This window comes from Pecten maximus, chromosome 17, assembly GCF_902652985.1.
Source record: "Pecten maximus chromosome 17, xPecMax1.1, whole genome shotgun sequence".
In the NCBI taxonomy this organism is placed as follows: Eukaryota; Metazoa; Mollusca; class Bivalvia; order Pectinida; family Pectinidae; genus Pecten; species Pecten maximus.
The window spans coordinates 10,453,438-10,473,417 of NC_047031.1; the positions used below are offsets into that span (position 1 = coordinate 10,453,438).

General features: G+C 38.0%; 1 protein-coding gene across 1 annotated transcript; it reads right to left on the reverse strand.

The window, feature by feature from the left end:
* Positions 1-1,782: 1,782 nt before the first annotated feature.
* LOC117315095 (angiopoietin-related protein 7-like) lies at positions 1,783-14,850 on the reverse strand. Its single transcript, XM_033869242.1, has 5 exons — positions 14,748-14,850; positions 11,675-11,808; positions 11,075-11,171; positions 10,587-10,751; positions 1,783-2,039 (listed from the first exon to the last, which is right to left on the reverse strand). The coding sequence occupies exons 1-5, from the start codon at positions 14,848-14,850 to the stop codon at positions 1,783-1,785; spliced, it is 756 nt and encodes a 251-aa protein (XP_033725133.1).
* Between the last annotated feature and the right edge of the window lie 5,130 nt (positions 14,851-19,980).

A 19,980-nucleotide genomic window follows, 5' to 3' on the forward strand; every position in this document is an offset into this window, starting at 1 on the left:
AACGAATCATATAATCATTGTATATATTACTAATTAAGTATTGAAAATTGAGAGAGTGTAATCGGCTGCTAGAAAAGCAGCTCGTGTTTTACTTTGTTATTTGTAAATACGCCTTATCCCGGAATCAACCAGGTACGACACCCCGTAAACGTCACAAAAGTATAGGGTAGGGGATACATGTAATATGATAGTTATACCAGAGTGAAGGGTAGGGGATACATGGTATCACACGTAAGTCGGGCAGACATCAACAGTCAGAAGCCAGGCACACATAAACAGACGGCAATCAAGGAGATACCAACAGACGAAAACAGGGCAGACATCTAAAGACGGAAGCCGGCAACACATCAACAGGCGGAAGCCGGGCACACATCAACAGACGGAAGCCGGGCACACATCAATAGACGGAAGCCGGGGAGATACCAACAGACGGAAGCCGGGCATACATCAACAGACGGAATCCGGACACACATCAACAGACGGAATCCGGACACACATCAACAGACGAAAGCTGTGCACACATTAACAGACGGAAGCCAGGCACACATCAACAGACGGAAGCCGGGGAGATACCAACAGACGGAAGCCGGGCAGACATCAACAGACGGCCGGAAGCCAAGGAGATACAAACACACGAAGCCGGGCACACATCAACAGACAGAAGCCAGACACACATCAACAGACGGAAGCCGGGCAGACATCAACAGACGGAAGCCGGACAGACATCATTAGACGGAAGCCGGGGACACATCAATACGGAAGCTGTGCACACATCAACAGACGGAAGCCGGGCACACATCAACAGACGGAAGCCAGACACACATCAACAGACGGAAGCCGGGGAGATACCAACAGACGGAAGCCGGGCATACATCAACAGACGGAAGCCGGACAGACGTCAATAGACGGAAGCCGGGCAGACATCAACAGACGGAAGTCGGACAGACATCAATAGACGGAGGCCGTGCACACATCAACAGACAGAAGCCAGACACACATCAACAGACGGAAGCCGGGGAGATACCAACAGACGGAAGCCGGGCAGACATCAACAGACGGAAGCCGGACAGACATCAATAGACGGAAGCCGGGCACACATCAATACGGAAGCTGTGCACACATCAACAGACGGAAGCCGCGCACACATCAACAGACGGAAGCCAGACACACATCAACAGACGGAAGCCGGGGAGATACCAGCAGACGGAAGCCGGGCATACATCAACAGACGGAAGCCGGACAGACGTCAATAGACGGAAGCCGGGCAGACATCAACAGACGGAAGCCGGACAGACGTCAACAGACGGAAGCCAGGGAGATACCAACAGACGGAAGCCAGGCAAACATCAATAGACGGAAGCCGGGCACACATCAACAGACAGAAGCCGGGGAGATACCAACAGACGAAAGCCGGGCACACATCAACAGACGGAAGCCGGGCACACATCAACAAACGGAAGCCAGACACACATCAACAGACGAAAGCCGGGCAGACATTAACAGACGGAAGCCAGGGAGATACCAACAGACGGAAGCCAGGCACACATCAACAGACGAAAATCAAGGAGATACCAACAGACGGAAGCCGTTAGGCATCAACAGACGGAAGCCAAGGATATACTAACAGGCGAAAGCCAGGAAAACACCCCCTGTTCTGCTGTTCATTGTAAAAATCAATGCTTGCGATAGTGATTATAAACTTCAGTCCTAACCAGGGCACCTGTCCTTTGTTATACACACACTGCATGTGCTACTTTTACGATACATAAGGATAGTGTCCCGTTATGGCGGCGAACGTTTGACAAGCATTCTTGTCGTCATCATGTGCGGGTATTGACCATCCTGGTAGAAGTTATCCCAGACCAGAGACTGGAAGTTGTCACTGCCGTTTATATATACCCTGCCGTTAAGATTGGCATCGTAACATTTCCTATACCACCATCCGCCCTCACAAGATGAAGCACAATTTCCGCTGTATTCATCATTGTCCTGGTCGTAGCTGGAAAACTCCATCCCGTTAAGAAGATCCATTGCATCATCTGTCAAATGTGGGAACAAAAGCCCAGATAGATAATTTGACATATTTTTCAAATGCCGATAATGCTTTAAACCAATATATTGTTGTGGAGGTACAACACCTCAATCATTTTGTGCGTGTTTTGTTTGATATTGTTGTGAGGTACACAATCTCAATCATGTTGTGTGTGTTTTGTTTGATATTGTTGTGAGGTAAACCACATCAATCATGTTGTGTGTGTTTTGTTTGATATTGTTGTGAGGTACACCACCTCTATCATGTTGTGTGTGTTTTGTTTGATATTGTTGTGAGGTACACCACAGCAATCATGTTGTGTGTGTTTTGTTTGATATTGTTGTGAGGTACACCATCTCAATCATGTTGTGTGTGTTTTGTTTGTTATTGTTGAGGAGGTACACCACCTCAATCATGTTGTGTGTGTTTTGTTTGTTATTGTTGAGGAGGTACACCACCTCAATCATGTTGTGTGTGTTTTGTTTGATATTGTTGAGGAGGTACACCATCTCAATCATGTTGTGTGTGTTTTGTTTGATATTGTTGTGAGGTACACCACCTCAATCATGTTGTGTGTGTTTTGTTTGATATTGTTGTGAGGTACACCACATCAATCATGTTGTGTGTGTTTTGTTTGATTTTGTTGTGAGGTACACCACCTCAATCATGTTGTGTGTGTTTTGTTTGACATTGTTGTGAGGTACACCACCTCAATCATGTTGTGTGTGTTTTGTTTGATATTGTTGTGAGGTACAACATCTCAATCATGTTGTGTGTGTTTTGTTTGACATTGTTGTGAGGTACACCACCTCAATCATGTTGTGTGTGTTTTGTTTGATATTGTTGTGAGGTACAACATCTCAATCATGTTGTGTGTGTTTTGTTTGATATTGTTGTGAGGTACACCATCTCAATCATGTTGTGTGTGTTTTGTTTGATATTGTTGTGAGGTAAACCACCTCAATCATGTTGTGTGTGTTTTGTTTGATATTGTTGTGAGGTACACCACCTCTATCATGTTGTGTGTGTTTTGTTTGATATTGTTGTGAGGTACACCATCTCAATCATGTTGTGTGTGTTTTCTTTGATATTGTTGTGAGGTACACCACCTCAATCATGTTGTGTGTGTTTTGTTTGATATTGTTGTGAGATACACCACCTCTATCATGTTGTGTGTGTTTTGTTTGATATTGTTGAGGAGGTAAACCACCTCAATCATGTTGTGTGTGTTTTGTTTGATATTGTTGTGAGGTAAACCACCTCAATCATGTTGTGTGTGTTTTGTTTGATATTTTTGTGAGGTACACCATCTCAATCATGTTGTGTGTGTTTTGTTTGATATTGTTGTGAGGTACACCACCTCAATCATGTTGTGTGTGTTTTGTTTGATATTGTTGTGAGGTACACCACCTCAATCATGTTGTGTGTGTTTTGTTTGATATTGTTGTGAGGTACACTACCTCTATCATGTTGTGTGTGTTTTGTTTGATATTGTTGTGAGGTACACCACCTCAATCATGTTGTGTGTGTTTTGTTTGATATTGGTGTGAGGTACACCACCTCAATCATGTTGTGTGTGTTTTGTTTGATATTGTTGTGAGGTACACCATCTCAATCATGTTGTGTGTGTTTTGTTTGATATTGTTGTGAGGTACACCACCTCAATCATGTTGTGTGTGTTTTGTTTGATATTGTTGTGAGGTACACCACCTCAATCATGTTGTGTGTGTTTTGTTTGATATTGTTGTGAGATACACCACCTCTATCATGTTGTGTGTGTTTTGTTTGATATTGTTGAGGAGGTACACCACCTCTATCATGTTGTGTGTGTTTTGTTTGATATTGTTGTGAGGTACACCACCTCAATCATGTTGTGTGTGTTTTGTTTGATATTGTTGTGAGGTAAACTACCTCAATCATGTTGTGTGTGTTTTGTTTGATATTGTTGTGAGGTAAACCAACTCAATCATGTTGTGTGTGTTTTGTTTGATATTGTTGTGAGGTACACTACCTCTATCATGTTGTGTGTGTTTTGTTTGATATTGTTGTGAGGTACACCATCTCAATCATGTTGTGTGTGTTTTGTTTGATATTGTTGTGAGGTACACCACCTCAATCATGTTGTGCGTGTTTTGTTTGATATTGTTGTGAGGTACACCACCTCAATCATGTTGTGTGTGTTTTGTTTGATATTGTTGTGAGGTACACCACCTCAATCATGTTGTGTGTGTTTTGTTTGATATTGTTGAGGAGGTACACCACCTCTATCATGTTGTGTGTGTTTTGTTTGATATTGTTGTGAGGTACACCACCTCAATCATGTTGTGTGTGTTTTGTTTGATATTGTTGTGAGGTAAACTACCTCAATCATGTTGTGTGTGTTTTGTTTGATATTGTTGTGAGGTAAACCACCTCAATCATGTTGTGCGTGTTTTGTTTGATATTGTTGTGAGGTACACCACCTCAATCATGTTGTGTGTGTTTTGTTTGATATTGTTGTGAGATACACCACCTCTATCATGTTGTGTGTGTTTTGTTTGATATTGTTGAGGAGGTACACCACCTCTATCATGTTGTGTGTGTTTTGTTTGATATTGTTGTGAGGTACACCACCTCTATCATGTTGTGTGTGTTTTGTTTGATATTGTTGTGAGGTACACCACCTCTATCATGTTGTGTGTGTTTTGTTTGATATTGTTGAGGAGGTACACCACCTCTATCATGTTGTGTGTGTTTTGTTTGATATTGTTGTGAGGTACACCACCTCAATCATGTTGTGTGTGTTTTGTTTGATATTGTTGTGAGGTACACCACCTCAATCATGTTGTGTGTGTTTTGTTTGATATTGTTGTGAGGTACACCACCTCAATCATGTTGTGTGTGTTTTGTTTGATATTGTTGTGAGGTACACCATCTCAATCATGTTGTGTGTGTTTTGTTTGATATTGTTGAGGAGGTACACCACCTCTATCATGTTGTGTATGTTTTGTTTGATATTGTTGTGAGGTACACCACCTCAATCATGTTGTGTGTGTTTTGTTTGATATTGTTGTGAGGTACACCATCTCAATCATGTTGTGTGTGTTTTGTTTGATATTGTTGTGAGGTACACCACCTCAATCATGTTGTGCGTGTTTTGTTTGATATTGTTGTGAGGTACACCACCTCAATCATGTTGTGTGTGTTTTGTTTGATATTGTTGTGAGGTACACCATCTCAATCATGTTGTGTGTGTTTTGTTTGATATTGTTGTGAGGTACACCACCTCTATCATGTTGTGTGTGTTTTGTTTGATATTGTTGTGAGGTACACCACCTCTATCATGTTGTGTGTGTTTTGTTTGATATTGTTGAGGAGGTACACCATCTCAATCATGTTGTGTGTGTTTTGTTTGATATTGTTGAAGAGGTACACCACCTCAATCATGTTGTGTGTGTTTTGTTTGATATTGTTGTGAGGTACACCACCTCTATCATGTTGTGTGTGTTTTGTTTGATATTGTTGTGAGGTACACCACCTCTATCATGTTGTGTGTGTTTTGTTTGATATTGTTGTGAGGTACACCACCTCTGTCATGTTGTGTGTGTTTTGTTTGATATTGTTGTGAGGTACACCACCTCTATCATGTTGTGTGTTTTTTGTTTGATATTGTTGTGAGGTACACCACCTCTATCATGTTGTGTGTGTTTTGTTTGATATTGTTGAGGAGGTACACCATCTCAATCATGTTGTGTGTGTTTTGTTTGATATTGTTGTGAGATACACCACCTCTATCATGTTGTGTGTGTTTTGTTTGATATTGTTGTGAGGTACACCACCTCTATCATGTTGTGTGTGTTTTGTTTGATATTGTTGTTAGGTACACCACCTCTATCATGTTTTGTGTGTTTTGTTTGATATTTTTGTGAGGTACACCATCTCAATCATGTTGTGTGTGTTTTGTTTGATATTGTTGTGAGGTACACCACCTCAATCATGTTGTGTGTGTTTTGTTTGATATTGTTGTGAGGTACACCACCTCAATCATTTTGTGTGTGTTTTGTTTGATATTGTTGTGAGGTACACTACCTCTATCATGTTGTGTGTGTTTTGTTTGATATTGTTGTGAGGTACACCATCTCAATCATGTTGTGTGTGTTTTGTTTGATATTGTTGTGAGGTACACCACCTCAATCATGTTGTGCGTGTTTTGTTTGATATTGTTGTGAGGTACACCACCTCAATCATGTTGTGTGTGTTTTGTTTGATATTGTTGTGAGGTACACCACCTAAATCATGTTGTGTGTGTTTTGTTTGATATTGTTGTGAGGTACACCATCTCAATCATGTTGTGTGTGTTTTGTTTGATATTGTTGTGAGGTACACCACCTCAATCATGTTGTGCGTGTTTTGTTTGATATTGTTGTGAGGTACACCACCTCAATCATGTTGTGTGTGTTTTGTTTGATATTGTTGTGAGGTACACCATCTCAATCATGTTGTGTGTGTTTTGTTTGATATTGTTGAGGAGGTACACCACCTCTATCATGTTGTGTGTGTTTTGTTTGATATTGTTGTGAGGTACACCACCTCAATCATGTTGTGTGTGTTTTGTTTGATATTGTTGTGAGGTACACCATCTCAATCATGTTGTGTGTGTTTTGTTTGATATTGTTGTGAGGTACACCACCTCAATCATGTTGTGCGTGTTTTGTTTGATATTGTTGTGAGGTACACCACCTCAATCATGTTGTGTGTGTTTTGTTTGATATTGTTGAGGAGGTACACCATCTCAATCATGTTGTGTGTGTTTTGTTTGATATTGTTGAAGAGGTACACCACCTCAATCATGTTGTGTGTGTTTTGTTTGATATTGTTGTGAGGTACACCACCTCTATCATGTTGTGTGTGTTTTGTTTGATATTGTTGTGAGGTACACCACCTCTATCATGTTGTGTGTGTTTTGTTTGATATTGTTGTGAGGTACACCACCTCTATCATGTTGTGTGTGTTTTGTTTGATATTGTTGTGAGGTACACCACCTCTATCATGTTGTGTGTTTTTTGTTTGATATTGTTGTGAGGTACACCACCTCTATCATGTTGTGTGTGTTTTGTTTGATATTGTTGAGGAGGTACACCATCTCAATCATGTTGTGTGTGTTTTGTTTGATATTGTTGTGAGATACACCACCTCTATCATGTTGTGTGTGTTTTGTTTGATATTGTTGTGAGGTACACCACCTCTATCATGTTGTGTGTGTTTTGTTTGATATTGTTGTTAGGTACACCACCTCTATCATGTTTTGTGTGTTTTGTTTGATATTTTTGTGAGGTACACCATCTCAATCATGTTGTGTGTGTTTTGTTTGATATTGTTGTGAGGTACACCACCTCAATCATGTTGTGTGTGTTTTGTTTGATATTGTTGTGAGGTACACCACCTCAATCATTTTGTGTGTGTTTTGTTTGATATTGTTGTGAGGTACACTACCTCTATCATGTTGTGTGTGTTTTGTTTGATATTGTTGTGAGGTACACCATCTCAATCATGTTGTGTGTGTTTTGTTTGATATTGTTGTGAGGTACACCACCTCAATCATGTTGTGCGTGTTTTGTTTGATATTGTTGTGAGGTACACCACCTCAATCATGTTGTGTGTGTTTTGTTTGATATTGTTGTGAGGTACACCACCTAAATCATGTTGTGTGTGTTTTGTTTGATATTGTTGTGAGGTACACCATCTCAATCATGTTGTGTGTGTTTTGTTTGATATTGTTGTGAGGTACACCACCTCAATCATGTTGTGCGTGTTTTGTTTGATATTGTTGTGAGGTACACCACCTCAATCATGTTGTGTGTGTTTTGTTTGATATTGTTGTGAGGTACACCATCTCAATCATGTTGTGTGTGTTTTGTTTGATATTGTTGAGGAGGTACACCACCTCTATCATGTTGTGTGTGTTTTGTTTGATATTGTTGTGAGGTACACCACCTCAATCATGTTGTGTGTGTTTTGTTTGATATTGTTGTGAGGTACACCATCTCAATCATGTTGTGTGTGTTTTGTTTGATATTGTTGTGAGGTACACCACCTCAATCATGTTGTGCGTGTTTTGTTTGATATTGTTGTGAGGTACACCACCTCAATCATGTTGTGTGTGTTTTGTTTGATATTGTTGTGAGGTACACCACCTCTATCATGTTGTGTGTGTTTTGTTTGATATTGTTGAGGAGGTACACCACCTCTATCATGTTGTGTGTGTTTTGTTTGATATTGTTGAGGAGGTACACCACCTCTATCATGTTGTGTGTGTTTTGTTTGATATTGTTGTGAGGTAAACCACCTCAATCATGTTGTGTGTGTTTTGTTTGATATTGTTGTGAGGTACACCACCTCTATCATGTTGTGTGTGTTTTGTTTGATATTGTTGTGAGGTACACCACCTCTATCATGTTGTGTGTGTTTTGTTTGATATTGTTGAGGAGGTACACCACCTCAATCATGTTGTGTGTGTTTTGTTTGATATTGTTGTGAGGTACACCACCTCTATCATGTTGTGTGTGTTTTGTTTGATATTGTTGTGAGGTACACCACCTCTATCATGTTGTGTGTGTTTTGTTTGATATTGTTGTGAGGTACACCACCTCTGTCATGTTGTGTGTGTTTTGTTTGATATTGTTGTGAGGTACACCACCTCTATCATGTTGTGTGTGTTTTGTTTGATATTGTTGTGAGGTACACCACCTCTATCATGTTGTGTGTGTTTTGTTTGATATTGTTGAGGAGGTACACCACCTCAATCATGTTGTGTGTGTTTTGTTTGATATTGTTGTGAGGTACACCACCTCTATCATGTTGTGTGTGTTTTGTTTGATATTGTTGTGAGGTACACCACCTCTATCATGTTGTGTGTGTTTTGTTTGATATTGTTGTGAGGTACACCACCTCTATCATGTTGTGTGTGTTTTGTTTGATATTGTTGTGAGGTACACCACCTCTATCATGTTGTGTGTGTTTTGTTTGATATTGTTGTGAGGTACACCACCTCTATCATGTTGTGTGTGTTTTGTTTGATATTGTTGTGAGGTACACCACCTCTATCATGTTGTGTGTGTTTTGTTTGATATTGTTGAGGAGGTACACCATCTCAATCATGTTGTGTGTGTTTTGTTTGATATTGTTGTGAGGTACACCATCTCAATCATGTTGTGTGTGTTTTGTTTGATATTGTTGTGAGGTAAACCACCTCTATCATGTTGTGTGTGTTTTGTTTGATATTGTTGTGAGGTAAACCACCTCTATCATGTTGTGTGTGTTTTGTTTGATATTGTTGTGAGGTACACCACCTCTATCATGTTGTGTGTGTTTTGTTTGATATTGTTGAGGAGGTACACCATCTCAATCATGTTGTGTGTGTTTTGTTTGATATTGTTGTGAGGTACACCATCTCAATCATGTTGTGTGTGTTTTGTTTGATATTGTTGTGAGGTAAACCACCTCTATCATGTTGTGTGTGTTTTGTTTGATATTGTTGTGAGGTAAACCACCTCTATCATGTTGTGTGTGTTTTGTTTGATATTGTTGAGGAGGTACACCATCTCAATCATGTTGTGTGTGTTTTGTTTGATATTGTTGTGAGGTACACCACCTCTATAATGTTGTGTGTGTTTTGTTTGATATTGTTGTGAGGTACACCACCTCTGTCATGTTGTGTGTGTTTTGTTTGATATTGTTGTGAGGTACACCACCTCTATCATGTTGTGTGTGTTTTGTTTGATATTGTTGTGAGGTACACCACCTCTATCATGTTGTGTGTGTTTTGTTTGATATTGTTGAGGAGGTACACCATCTCAATCATGTTGTGTGTGTTTTGTTTGATATTGTTGTGAGGTACACCATCTCAATCATGTTGTGTGTGTTTTGTTTGATATTGTTGTGAGGTACACCATCTCAATCATGTTGTGTGTGTTTTGTTTGATATTGTTGTGAGGTACACCACCTCTATCATGTTGTGTGTGTTTTGTTTGATATTGTTGAGGAGGTACACCACCTCAATCATGTTGTGTGTGTTTTGTTTGATATTGTTGTGAGGTACACCACCTCTATCATGTTGTGTGTGTTTTGTTTGATATTGTTGTGAGGTACACCACCTCTATCATGTTGTGTGTGTTTTGTTTGATATTGTTGTGAGGTACACCATCTCAATCATGTTGTGTGTGTTTTGTTTGATATTGTTGTGAGGTACACCATCTCAATCATGTTGTGTGTGTTTTGTTTGATATTGTTGAGGAGGTACACCATCTCAATCATGTTGTGTGTGTTTTGTTTGATATTGTTGTGAGGTACACCATCTCAATCATGTTGTGTGTGTTTTGTTTGATATTGTTGTGAGGTACACCACCTCTATCATGTTGTGTGTGTTTTGTTATATATTGTTGAGGAGGTACACCACCTCAATCATGTTGTGTGTGTTTTGTTTGATATTGTTGAGGAGGTACACCACCTTAATTATTCGATTCCGAAAGTTTTGTACATATCTGTATTAGAAGATTAATCTAGGAGATATACTTACAACGAACGTCCCCAAAGAATCCAGATACAGTTAGTCTGTAGTTATCTGCCTCTTTTTCTACTTTGAATGTAGAATACTGCGCATACCTAGCATCGCCCAACCATGAAACCAATTCAATGCGGAGGACGGAAGCTGTAAGGGTGATGTAGTGTATAGCTTCGTTACCTGTTCAGTATGAATAAATGAATGAATAAATAAAAAAAGAAAGAAAGAAAGAAAAAAAAGGAAAGAAAGAAAAGTACTTGATTATATATAAGATGTTTAATTCACACTTATATTTGTTTTTGTATTGTTTTGCCACCATTGGACCCCGCCCATCAGGCCCCAAGGAAACCATACCATCTATTGATACAACATTAGGTTTCTTTTGCCTAATAATGATCCAGACCAAATTTCATCAAAATCTATTCATGCGCTCTGGACAAGTAGTGATTTGAAATTTGATGGACGACGAACGGACGGGAGCTGCGCTAACCGAGGTTACTTACCAAGCCAGAAGTTGCCCTGAAGATTACCAAAGCCATTTCTGTAGTCATTCCAGGGGATATAGAAGTCCACATCACCATTCTGTCTGTTTTGTATTACCTAAAAAAACAATGATATTAATAAGATTATAGAAATCCACAGAGGATGTGTGTCGTATGTCCCACTTGACTAAAGGATTTCATTTTTTTTTTGTTAATGTCATGCTAATCATAGGAAACGCATTATGCTTTCTATTGTTGGTTTGACGGGAGCTGAACGTGCACTCATCATCTGAAATAATATGTGGATGGTATGGTGACAATATGAAATATGGAATATGATGCAGGAATCGTAATGTAACCCATCAATGCAATAAAATTACATACTGATGTCGAAGCAGAAGTAAACAGTAAATCGAAAACAGTTGTATGTTTGTACGCGCAACGGGCCTGACACGTTTGAGCAGAACCCCAATGGCGGAACTGGCGACCATATCTTACTTTTGACGAGAGTGAGAAAAGTAACTCCATGCACCTTAGTTATCAAAACAACGATTTTTTTATTCAATGGCACCTGTCAAACTAGAGGATATAAACTTGAGACTATCAGGGGAGGTAACTTACCGTCCAGGGTCCGTCAGGGGTGTCCATGTTGCAGTATACATCGAATGTGACTCCCGGTGACGGAGTAATTCGGTAGATACCAGAGCAATAAACATCCGGATCTATCTCGCTACAGTCGGCAGGATTGGCCGGTGCTACAAACAAAACCAGTTTTAACAGTAATCATTCTTCCTTTTAAAAATTGTCTCCTTCCTGAAATAACTGAAACTATATTTAATTGAAAATAGCAATTATCTGTTTAAGCAATAATTCATGTATCATTTAGTCTTTCTTAATTGCTATTAGTATCTGCTTATCGGTACACATGATTTAAAATGTGAAACTCTATTTCCCTATTAAGTCCTCAATATAGATGAAATCCCCAAATTTAGATTTTTTAAAACTAATAGTGCAATTAGGTAGCAGATACAATTTTAAAACATCCGTGCAGAGCAGCTGGCAACAATATAATTTCAAACATTCGTTGACTTTAGACCATTACATTTGCAGTTTTGATTAATATTTCTCCATGGAGGGTGTCTACAAACTTTCATTGAAATCGGTTCAGAGGTTTTTGAGAAATCGTAAATTGTTTACGGACGGATGAAAAGGCGTTTGCAAAAAAAAATACGTCACTTGGGAATGAAAATTATAACCGAATTAATCAGAAAAGACATATCAATTAGGACACCCTTAAATAATAAATGTTAATGAATATCTACAGGTATGATAGCTAGATACACATCAGTGATTATAAATGAGTCGATAACAATCTAGTTGAGATATAACTTATATTAGAACGAACGAAATCAATATCGCCAGCAGCCCGAACCAAATATCCTTGGTGATGAGGTGTCCTGCTGGATGTCTTTTGTTTCAGTCTTCGGCAATACGTTTCAGTGAGTTAGCACTTTTCCTTGATCTTACAAGGAGACAAACAGGAACATTCCGCATGGAACACAAATATTCACGACATGCATCTCGCATACAGGAAAGGCCGCCATAAATAACCTTAGTTATTGAAAGGACGTTAAAAATACAAACACCGAAACAATTCTTACACAATATGTCAGACGTGTTCGATGATTGTTGATATGCCGAACGGTCTCGTCGTCATCTCTTTAGAACGATACACGATAGTTTATGTTGGTTTACACATTAAACCACCTGATCCTAAATCCAATATGGCTTCATCGTCATAAAATCTGATTGGCCATGTCAATATTGGTCTACATCATAGTTTTTTTTGTTTTTGTTTTGCCCAAGTCTACTATCCTAATACCTAGAGGATGACGGTTGGTGGCGAAGTCTACATTTCTTGAGGTTTGTCTTAAACCTTTTGACTTTTGGGGGCAAAGGCTTACTGGTTTTCAAATGCACTCATCATCCTAAAACATATTTGATACTGGATCCGTGGGCAATTACCCCCAAGGCTCTCTGTCCAGTTGGTCACTGGCAATAATAATCCTTTATGGGATTAATGCTTAACACTCCTCGTATGCCTCGAGTGGATCTAACATCGTACAATGTCCCGGAGCGCCGATAGATCCAGATCTCATAGCCACCATCATCAGTGATATTGATCACTGATGTAGCCAGCTGCCAGTGAGATTTTGTGCTCTAGAACATTTTCTTTTGTTCTTGAAATAACGGAACAATACTTATGTGTAATGGTTTTACTATGGAATGAAATGTTTTCGATATAGTGGAAAGTGATATGTTAAGAGTTGAACACTGTTTCCATGATATGTTCGTCTTCATTTTTACCCAGAAAAACAGCAATGCATTCTCGTGGTTTTTAGATCCTCTATGGATAATAGTGGAATATTCTGCCACGTATCATCATCAATACCAACGTTTTAATCTTCAGATTGCGGCTTTCGTTTCTGATAATTCTTGAAACACTTCGCATACTTGCCAATCTCTTGAACATCAGCAAAGTTATTAACATCTGCTTTTAAAGCATCAAGTATGTTTTAAGCAGATTTCTTGGTTTTAATGTCTCTCCTAAAGAAAGTTTTACTTTCCGCACCTACACACCTATCTTTCATTGTAAGAGAGGTACTTTATTAGGTATTTAAAGACTCCGTTGAACGCGATTTTATAAATAGGAAAGAAGCGCTTTAATGATATAATATTTCAAATCATGGGCATGGAAGCTTTTTCTTATTACCGGTATGGAGAAAGTTCATGTATAAAAAGTATAATGAGAGTGGCGTACATGGGATATATTGTTGCAAGATTTGTTAATCACTCTTGGTCAAGCAAATTATCGTATTTAACCTCCTACTTACAATTAACAATGCTGGTCATTTAAGGACGGGGCATCCATATATCAGCATTACTTGTATGCGTGCTACGGGTCGTTCTTTATAATGAAAAGCATATGAAGGTTTGGAGAGTTATAGGGAAGTCTGTTATAGTTCAACAATCCATTGGCGTGACACATATCAGGGCCAAAAATCTACACTTTCCACAAATGGTGAATCTTTGATCTCTGGGCAGGATTAGGCTAAGTAATAAAGCTCTCTATACGCTAAATGTTTCAAATGGACTGAATATGGAAGACATTTAAAATGTCATTTGTTCACAAAGTTTGACGTTTTTCTCTACAAAATGCTTAAAAAGATTTATCATTGCCGATATACTAACTGGTTTAGTATTTTGATAATGAGTTTATGGTTTAAACTTTCCCACTTTGTTAAAATGAATAATTTATCTATATCCATTTAGTGACAATCTGCGTTTTTGGTCTCTCCAATGCCCCCTTAATAGAGGGCACTGAAGAAAATCCTCGATTATTCAGAGGAACGTTTTCAGTTGCCTTCTACAATCAATATAAAATGGGACATTATTTCCCCGATCCTGAAAAAGAAACAAAGCCTTGGACCCGTTGCGACCCTGTCTGAAGGGACAGGAGAGACCCTCCTAAAATGATCATAGCTGTTTATAACAGACATTACACAATGTTGAATCAACTTCTTTCTAATGTCTCCCTTACAGACAACCCACGCATAGCCGCCCTTAAATGGCCATAGCTTTATTGTTGAGTTATACCAAACTCTAAAAACAAATCAGAGGAGGCTTTACTTACTTGGTTCCCTTTCCACCTTGACAAAAAGCATAAGAGTTGATAATTTTGCTGCAGTGTCATTTCTACAGAACGTTCTGGTAAATGTTCTGCATTCCTTGGTCATGGGGTCAAAGGTGAAAGACAAACAGTTAGACGTACAAACCTTGGCGCAGTCTACGTGGTGTGCTTTTTGGTCGTAAGTTTCAAGAACATCGCTGTTATTGTTCCCAATAGAAGCGCTTAGTATGCGTGTGAATGAGGTTGCCGAAAGACCCGGAACGTATAGAATTAAAAGTATCCACCATATCACTGAGTTCATGGTGAAATCTTGTTCGATGACTTCAGGGAATCTATCAGTTAATAAATGTTATTTTTCAATTTTGCGCCCATGCGTTTGTGTCTACTTCATAATAGTTTGCACATGTAAATCACCAGACTGATCTCTGTACAATCCCGTAGTAAAGGACACTGTATCATGATATTCCATCTCTCGTCTCTTCACTACACAGTGGTTTTTCTCGTCAATAGCTTAGACTGCCTTTATGCCCTTTACTTTATTTTTCACGCAGGCCATACTGAATCGATGGATTCTTTAACGATAACAATTTGTTTACGACTATATGACCATGAGGATATCAAGCAAACGCGATGTAGCGTACAACATCTAGGCGGTGAAAAGTTGAATTATTTTCTAATTATAAAATGCATGAATTATTGAGTATGATACATTCGGGGAAAAGGGTTACAGCTGCGGTGAGCGGTGAAGCGTCATAACGTTTTTTTTTTTATAATTAATGTAAATGTTTGATGTGCAAATATATCTCTTAATTGATTCTATTTACTGCCACGAGGAAGTAAAACAATGATATACCCGAGGGTCATAAAGGTACGATGTCCTGTGTTGGCGATGGTTTATTATATATTCTTTATAGATTTCCGGCATGAAACAAAACAAGAAATGAGTATACCCCAGGGGGCATACTCTGAGTACTTTATTAAATGTTCAATACTATATATGTACACCTATCAACTTCTTAATACTGTAAGCTATATATAATTCAACAATGGTACACCTTTCTCTTAATTGTTTCAATACTGTATATTTATTAGCCATTGAACATTGTTCAATATATATACACGTACACATTTTGCATATTGTGATGCTGTAAAACTGTATCTATAGTTGATGCTTTTTCTATGTATTCCATGTACTCATAATATGCAAAAGGATGAATGAAACGATTTCAAGACTGAACATTTTTTTTATTAAAGGTTCAATTTTGTGGTGTTCAGCGTCCGACCTGTCAGCAGCATTAGATTGGGCGTTAGTAGGGAATCACTAATTAGGTGAAAGCTCCACGTGGTGCCTACGTTATTTGTTTTTACCCTGTGCCGACTTTAAAACAATTCATCTTATCTTTAATCTGTGGAACCCATTTATAATACCTTTATCTGTTTAAAAAATGCTTTCTCTAAGGCACCAAGTTGAATGCCAGACATAAGCTATTATTCTCTACAACTGGATTTAAATACTCTTATTTTGTAAAACAGTGCTTGTTGAAAAAAGTGGTGGATTACTACCCTGTGCCACTGCCATACTCAGAAGAAGAAGAACGATCTCTGACTATAAATTCCTATCTGGATTTTTTTCTTCAACATCGTGTTTGCTCCAAGTTGACTTGCCCAAATAATCAACGGAACAAATTCAGAGTAAATAAAATTTGAAACCTTCTTGATTTTTGTATATTTTTTTTTCGGTCAGAAAATCAATTATATGGCTGGGGGAAATAGCAAGGTTTACACATCATGATTTGTGTGTCACAAAGTTTACAGTAGTGCCCTCCTTTTTCGTGATTATAACAGAACCAAGAGGAGCGAATCTTATATACATCGATTAAAATATACGAGCATCCGAATTAAGGTCTGAGAGACATCCTGGAAGATCTGTCTGTATAAACAGTATTCTGATCAGGTTGGTAGATTAGCTTGTATCTTCATGTGTACCAGGAGCTTTCGAAGTGACGTGCAGATATCAGGTCATGTTCCATGTGATCCCATATACACCACTACACTGACTCATGTATGATTTTTTGTTATGAGTTTCATCATCGATGCTTTGTTTTTTCGGTGCTTAGCGTCCCTGCAACAGCCAGGTTTATATGAGGACGTGTGTCATTGAGACACCTATAGAGGAATACAAAGTACAGCAAGACTGAGCAGCGAGGGAAAAAAGGAAGATTTCAAAATCACAAGTGTTACAATGGGGGCAGATGATCTCTTTTGTCTCTTCAATATCCCCTCATTAGAGGAAGATCCCCGATTCGTCATGGGAACCACTTGTTGTCACCTTCTACGATCAACATGTAGTGGGATACAGTGTACCTTATCCCTGGGCTCTCCAATGTCCCATGATGAACCACCCACGATAAACAAGAATGGTTTTCTTATTCGACATGTAAAAAACCTCAACAGCATATTTTTTAATATATATAAATATCTTATTTCAAAAACAGGTGTACAATGTTAAGTGGTTATGATCTTCAATTTCAAATGATACAGAAGTACCTTAACAAAGAATACATATATAAAAATATAAAACTATAACACACAGCTATTTTGTTCTTTTAGGACTGGAACATAATGATTGTTATTTAGAATAAACATCTGACTGGAATATATATATATATATAGCATACAGACCTCTCAATATCTGAATATTAAATAAGAGTACCGCAAACCGTACATAATACGCCAGCCATGAAAATCGACACACAGTTTATTTGAAGGAAAGAATTAACTATAAGCATGTACAATTGGGTGTGAAAAAGGAATATTAGTGGTGCAAGGTTAGTACGTGTTTATAACATGCAGGTATAAGAGTATACATACAGATGTGCAATGAAATTATTGTTTGTGCAAGCTGAAATGGAATAATATCAATTGTTGTTGAATACAGTGTGGTTGCATTTATTTACCGAGAGATATCCAATTGACTTTGTGTTGGGAGTAGTAAACTTCAGGAATTCCACAGCTATAATCATCCACGCAAGGAAAGTTATAGAAAAATAGTAATAGTGACCTAGATTCGCAAACCACGACCTTGAGATTCGACTCGTCTCCAGAACTTGTTGCAAGGAACAATTGTATGAAGTTTCATTGAAATCCAACAGTACTTTGACGGGAAACCTCCGGACAATGTAAATATTGACGTACGAACGGACGAACGTACGAACGGACGAACGGACAGAGTGACGCCAATATACACGCCGACTTCGCGGCGGGCGTATACAAATCGAAAGGTTTTGATACTTTAAGTAAGAACGCCTTAATTACTATCAGCATTAAAAAATAAATTGTAAACAAATATTCAAATTTGAACAGGTATGACTCTAATAGCTACTTACACTAAAACTAAACATTTGTCTTTCGCGCAATTCTCCGGACACTTTGTTGTAGATATCAACTTATATATAAACAAATATTGACGTGTGTGATAAGTTACCCATCGACATAAATATAAACAAATATTGACGTGTGTGATAAGTTACCCATCGACATTACATATACACGAATAGTAACATGTGTGATAAGTTACCCATCGACATTACATATACACGAATAGTAACATGTGTGATAAGTTACCCATCGACATTACATATACACGAATAGTAACATGTGTGATAAGTTACCCATCGACATTACATATACACGAATAGTAACATGTGTGATACGTTACCCATCGACATTACATATACACGAATAGTAACATGTGTGATAAGTTACCCATCGACATAAATATAAACAAATATTGACATGTGTGATAAGTTACCCATCGACATTACATATGCACGAATAGTAACATGTGTCATAAGTTATTCATTAACATTACATATACACAAAAAATGATGGGTCAAAAGGTGGTATAATTGAAATTAAACAAATTGTCCTCTTCCTCTCAAGACCATGATGTGGTAGAATCAACCACTCTTCATGGAATGAAAATTCTTGAAGTTTTTTTTTATCCAAATTTTACATTTCATAGTCCCTGAGTTTCACATATCCTCCTTTTGCAATCTTATGGTGTACACATATTAACCGTAGCTGACCCCAGGGATAAAAGGTTGAGGCAAAAATCGTCAAATAGACTAAAATTACAAAATATACTGCTCAAGATCAGGAAAGGTAAATATAAAACTCTTCATTGATGAAAGAGTTTAAGGTACTTTATCAAAATTGTAAATGTCCATGGCCCCTGTGGATGGGTTTACCATGCCCCCCTTGGGATGGGCTTAACGTTACTATAGTTTATAAAGAAATATCACATCTTGAGCATAATTTGTTCCGTTTCCATATTAATTATATATTTGGAGGGACTTAACTTTACAATTATCTTTATATACGAACTGTTTAGAATTACACACGATCGTTACATGTTTAAGACTCTGGAGACCATTGAAACCCATGGACCTATTGTAAATAATAACAACGCACTCAAAAAAAGCTCTAACCATCGTAACATGTATCCAACCATATATCTATCACAGGAAGACTTACAATGAAATGTTAATACAGTCATTTCCTATTACGGTCTCAGAAATAACCGTATAAACTGAGATAATGCTGCTAAATATAACATACGTCCTATGTTTGCACATTTCCCGATTTATTGCAGATATTATTACAGTCATTATTACAGTCATTATTACAGATATTATTACAGTCATTATTACAGTCATTATTACTGTTGTTTTTAATATTAACTTATTAGGATGGGAATGGAATCAAGCTTGTAACTGACAACTTGATATTTCAAACGTAATTGTGATGTTAATTTTTGTCGAAACGCGGTCAAATTAAACAACAGAACCAATAACAACATACGAACAATTTTTTTTCATTTTTTTTAAAGATATCTTCGTTTCCTCCAATAATATACCATATTTTCATTATTAAAACCCGTTATTATTAAACATTAATTTAATTAAACGCACAGATACAATGTGTTGTTATAATAAAACACTTTTTGGTCACATGGCCTCCGTTGTATCGTACTCGGTCTCTAATGGCAACACGGAACCTCAGGTTTCAAGACTAAACCAAACGGATGTTAGTAGAGGAACATAGATAACCCTATTTAAATTTCACCACACTCTGTTCTAAAGTCTACCCAGCAACAAATGTCAATACAGTCTGTTCTAAAAACTACCTACCAACAAATGACAACACAGTCTGTTCTAAGGTCTACCAACCAACA

Bases quoted from the DNA above. Each gene is read 5' to 3' on its own strand.
- LOC117315095 (XM_033869242.1), bottom strand. From the start codon at position 14,850: ATGACCAAGGAATGCAGAACATTTACCAGAACGTTCTGTAGAAATGAC. The intron at 11,809-14,747 runs GTAAGTAAAGCC...TTTTGTTTGTAG, and splicing joins CAAGGTGGAAAGGGAACCAA to CACCGGCCAATCCTGCCGAC. The intron at 2,040-10,586 runs GTAAGTATATCT...CACATTTGACAG, and splicing joins ATTCTTTGGGGACGTTCGTT to ATGATGCAATGGATCTTCTT.